This window comes from Rhea americana, unplaced genomic scaffold (genome assembly GCF_003343005.1).
Source record: "Rhea americana isolate MKP2758 unplaced genomic scaffold, rheAme1 scaffold_68, whole genome shotgun sequence".
Classification (NCBI taxonomy): Eukaryota; Metazoa; Chordata; class Aves; order Rheiformes; family Rheidae; genus Rhea; species Rhea americana.
In genome coordinates this window covers 503,258-508,191 of record NW_028186845.1, presented here as the reverse complement: position 1 = coordinate 508,191, position 4,934 = coordinate 503,258, and the positions used below count along the sequence as shown (strand labels likewise).

The window sequence follows — 4,934 nt, the reverse complement described above, 5'->3', positions numbered from 1 at the left end:
AGGCCGAGGAGGAGGAGGCCGTCGCCTGCGCCGTGCGCGCCTGCCGCCGGCTCTTCGGGGCGCTGCTGGAGCGCGGCGAGCTCTTCGTGGGCCCGCTGCCCGCCGAGGAGGCCTCCCTGGCCGGTGAGTGCCGCGGCGAGCCCGGCCCGGCCGCGGCAGTCTGGGCCGCGGCCGCCGCCGCTCACGCCCGCTCTGCGTCTCGCTTCGCAGGTAGCTGCAGCGCCGAGGACAAGTACAAGATCTGGATGCGGCACCGCTACAGCAGCTGCCTGGGCTGCTTGTCGGAGCTGCTGGGACACGAGTCCTTCCAGGTCAAGGTGGGGCCGCGGCGGCGGTGCGGGGGGCGCTGCCGGCGCCCCCCGGGAGGGGCACGCAGCCCTCCGGGCTCCTTCGGGAGCTGCCTCCTTTGGGKCTCACCGCCAGCCCTGTTGTTGAGGTGCGTTTCCTTTCTTTCCTTCTTTCCTTTCCTTTCAAGGAATTATCGCTCTGTACCCTCATGAGGTTTGTTGAGTTGGAGGCACAGCATCCTTTAATCGAAGCAGAGTGGAAGGGGGGTTTCACCTTTCCTCGTGAGCTTCTTAAGGTGAGTTGCAGAACTCAGAGGTTCTTGCTGTTGTTTACTCCTTGACCCAAGAAACCTGTAGTGCTTGCATTCTCCAGGGCTAAAATTCCAAAGTAGGAGGTTTTCACAAAGAGGGGAGATAAGGTGTTACAGAGGGAGCACCAAGACCTAGAATTTCCTGGGAGCACCTGCCCTTGCCCATGTGATATCTGACAAATGATAAGCTGGACTCTTGTGCGTATATGAGGTAGCAGCTCTGGGCTTTTTCAGGCTTGCTGGCCTTATTTGCTATAGGGATACAAGAGAGAAGGTACTGCCCCTGCTTCAGCTGGTTTTCTTTGATAGCAGAGACTCATATGAGGGGGGGGGCCTATTAAAGGGGCTTGGGAACATGTGCTGTGGAGCAAGCAGGATGCAGCACTGCTAGCTACGTTTCAGAATGACAGAGGGATGCACTAAGCCACCACAGCTTGCTGTCTGCTCCAGTACTGTAAGAGACTGACCTGTTGTTTTGCTTTATGAACCCTTTTCTAGATAGTTGTTGATGGATTAATTCCCTTATACGAGGATGCTTCGCTCCTGATCTCTCGCTTCCAAGAATATATGGAGTATGATGATGTTCGGTACTTTGTGATGAAGGCAGTCACGGAGAGTATTGGACAAGTCATGCAGAAGACAAAAGAGGTAACAAATTATTGCCACTGAGGTGGGCTTGGATATACTTTTGCTCTGAAAGGTTTATCTTTTGGGTGAGGTGTGGGACTGGTAGTATATGGAAAAAGGTTGGAAGCAAGACAAATGAGTGTGCTCATTTGAATGCATTCATCTTTCTTGCTCACAATGTGTGCCAGGTTTGGGTAAAATTGTCCTCAGTCTGAAATTGAGGTACTTCAAGAAACTTCTATTGTTGTTGTTGCAAAACCTCATAGTTTATGCTGTAGCTTTTGTTTTAATCAAATCTAGTGATTAAAAACTCGGTCAGAGCTTTTAATTGTATTCTCTCTGGTGCAAAAGAGCCTTTTTTTTTTTTTTTTTGGCTCTGCCAGTTCTGTTAACGCAGACTTAGTTCAGACCTACGCTTTGTGTTAGGCAAACGAGTAATATTCCAGGGCAAGAGTAAAACAGAGAAGAAAACAGTATGTAGTTTAGCCATCAGCATTTTTTCATTCCTTTTCTTTCCTAATTAAATCTATTCAGTGCTTGCGAAATAGAGCAGTGTTAAAGTCCAGCATGTTTTGCCATCTGTTGTGGAGCTTGCTTCATGTTTGAATATATGCTTTTTTTCCTAGAGGCCACTGCCGTTATACCAGCAGAACATATTTTCCCTCATTTCACCTATTAACATGCCAAACAAAGAACGTGACATGGTCAAGTTTATGGTGAAGCAAGGTTGGTGAGCTCCACGTGCTGGACTGTGTATGAAAGGGAAAAGCATGCTTAAGATTTGTATTGTAAAGGCTTCATTAGCATTTGTAAATGAAACGTGTTTGCTTCTGTGATCATGACAGTATTAAAAATCTGCATTCCTCCGTTTAAATTGGGGTATGTCATGGCCTTGTGTCAAGACAAGAACTTCAGATCATATTTTTGTATGCCTTGCTTTGCGGGTAGCTTCCTTTTCCTCTTGCTCTCAGCCCAATTTTAAACAAATATGTAATTGGGCCTGAGATAAAATTATATTTGCTGTATTTATGTTGCTTAGTTTTATGTGTAATTAGTGTGAGAGTTTTCAAGGGACTACATAAAACAAGGATCATCTTACTGTTCTAAGCATCCTTTTCAAGTTCAGCATCTGTTTTGTCTTCTCAGATAACCGGGAGGAGTGGAAAGTGTCGAAGCTGCAGGTAACTTCATTTGGTGCTTCAGAGTTGAACTTTGATCTACTTAAAGTAAAACTTTACACAAATGTACTTAATTCCTTGCTGGCAATTCTGTTTTAAGGCACACAAGCAGGCGTTTGAAAAGATGTGGCTCAGTTTTTTGAAGCACAAGGTGAGTGTTAGTTCTGTCACTGATCTGTGCTGCCTTCTAATGGCTCGTCCTCGGAGGCTGCAGCCAGTTTTTGTTTTGTTTACAGCCCAGTCACCTTTTCTGTTTGATCATTCTTCTGAATGATCTTCCTCATATATGGTTTACTACTTCTCTTAACTCTCAGACTTTTTTCCCACCTTGAAGTCTGCTCCTAAGGAGTGACTTGCAGTATAAAGACCTCTGTTTACAAGTTAAAGATTCCCAAGCCCTTTCATTGCTTCCCTCCCACTTTCCCTTCTGTGATCACACTTTCAATTGTGAGTGCCAGCTTTTGTGATTTAACTTAATTATCAATTGTCACTTGTAACTTCTCTCATTTGGGAACTGATGCTGCATGCCACACTATATTGTTCTGGCATATTCTATTTTGCTTCYGTGTTGCCTRTTGCAAGCATGTATTACTCTTGCTCTTTCAATTCTCCGTGYATTGATTGACTGTGGTGTGTGKGRGTTTTATTTATTTATTTATTGTCCTTCACAGCTACCTACTGGCCTTTACAAAAAAGTTCTTGTTATTCTGCATGACTCTGTTCTGCCTTATATGAATGAACCCACTCTCATGATAGACTTCCTGACAGTGGCCTATGGCATAGGTGAGTAAAAACAAGCTTTTTATCCTTTGTGCAGCATGGTAGATAAGACTGAAAGGACTGCTGCAGGCAACACCATAGCCTTTTTGTGGAATGATTCAGGACAGAAGCCCTCCCCTAGACAAAGAAATGTCTATGCCTTTGGCTGGAATTAAGCTGAGGAGCTGGAAGAGAGAAGTTTTTACCTGTGTTTGTCAGTTTTTGCTCCTTGTATGTAAGGAAGATCATATTTAAAGCCTTGAAAGAGTTGAATAATGCAGTGATTTATTTTAAATGTAGAGTTCAGCCAGCGCTGCTGCTATATGGGCTGCATCCAGACACAGGATGTGCAGTTTCCTATGGAAATACCCTTTCTGAGGAGGACTCTTCCTCCCCAGTGAGTTTTTTGGGAGGATTAGAACAGCATTTTTGTGTCTTTGTCCTTCAGAGTTTATTCTTCTAAACTACAATTTAATCTTTGTAAGTTACTTCTGAGCCTCTGGAAGCTTTTGTTTGAACTTGTGTTACTTGACAACCATAATGCTGGCACTAATTTCAGGTACTCAAAGTATTGTGTCCTTTTTGTGAAAGTTTTGTAATAAAAACAAGTTGTAGCTGATGGTTTTCTTCTGTTGTGTTAATATCTGCTTGCTTTCTTACAGGTGGAGCGATCAGTCTCCTAGCCTTAAATGGGTTATTTATTCTGATTCATCAGCATAATCTGTAAGTAAAAAGAACATCATGTTTAAAGAAATGTGAGTTTTCACTTTCATGTCTTTAAGAGGGACTGAAATGGATTCTCCAGGTCTTCAGGCTTTGGAATTCCTCCAGGAGAAAGCCAAACTTCACAAGAGGCTCAGCTGTTTGGATGTCCAACTCTTTTGATAGTATGACCATTTTTTCAGCTGAGTCTAAATACCCTCTCATCCAGACTGTGGCCATTTGGCACTTGAAAATCTATTTTGATGACCTGATCACACAGTAAAGCTGTGGCATGCCTTTCACTAGATCCTGTACCACTGCAGTCAGTGGATATAGCCTCACGTACTCAAAACAGCTTAGCCAGCACTGCAAGCACAGGAAATTCACCTTACAATGTGTTTTCAAGTGATGGCTATGGAGAGGAATGAAAAGAAAGCTAAACAAAGCTGGCAGAGCACAGCAGGCTTTATAAATGACCTGGGGTCATTTATAATGAATGCACAGAGACATTTAGGCACAGTGCAATCCTGTCATACTTGGATAATCTGCAACGGATGCTGTCTTTTCCTTTTTTGTTTTTTAAACAGGGAATATCCAGACTTTTACAAAAAGCTGTACAATCTTCTAGACCCATCTATATATCATGTGAAGTATCGAGCCCGATTTTTCCATTTGGCTGATCTGTTCTTGTCTTCATCGTAAGTAACAGTTATATACGTTCAAGTATTTTCCTCATGCTTTTCTGTTGGCCAGAAACTGTTCTTGAACAGTCCCCATGTGTCTGGATTTAATGTATTCAATGTGCCTGCTGGGTTGGATTTTTGTTTACTGAGAGAACAATCCAAGAGTGTGATTGCAGTGTTGTGTAATTTTGCAAGTGCTATTTTTGAAGATTTGCCACATGCCCATCTAGTTTCAGAAAGTAAAAATGCAGTACATTATCTGAGTTTGATCTGCAAATGATAATGAATGTATTTTGATGTGTTTTCCATTTGGCTGAAAGTGATAGCTTTATGAATATGGAAAAATAACATTTGCAATTTTTTTTTTTTTTTTTTTTTTTTTTTTTT

General features: G+C 43.0%; 1 protein-coding gene across 1 annotated transcript in view; it reads left to right on the top strand.

Annotated features, from left to right (window-relative positions):
* Positions 1-4,934, top strand: part of NOC4L (nucleolar complex associated 4 homolog) — a 12,316-nt gene that overhangs the window by 2,251 nt on the left and 5,131 nt on the right. The window contains exons 2-11 of the mRNA XM_085321059.1: positions 3-123; positions 211-317; positions 476-583; positions 1,097-1,246; positions 1,852-1,951; positions 2,372-2,406; positions 2,504-2,554; positions 3,075-3,186; positions 3,825-3,885; positions 4,452-4,562. Of these exons, the coding sequence (XP_085177185.1) occupies positions 3-123; positions 211-317; positions 476-583; positions 1,097-1,246; positions 1,852-1,951; positions 2,372-2,406; positions 2,504-2,554; positions 3,075-3,186; positions 3,825-3,885; positions 4,452-4,562 (956 nt within the window). The remainder of the gene's footprint in view (positions 1-2; positions 124-210; positions 318-475; positions 584-1,096; positions 1,247-1,851; positions 1,952-2,371; positions 2,407-2,503; positions 2,555-3,074; positions 3,187-3,824; positions 3,886-4,451; positions 4,563-4,934) is intronic.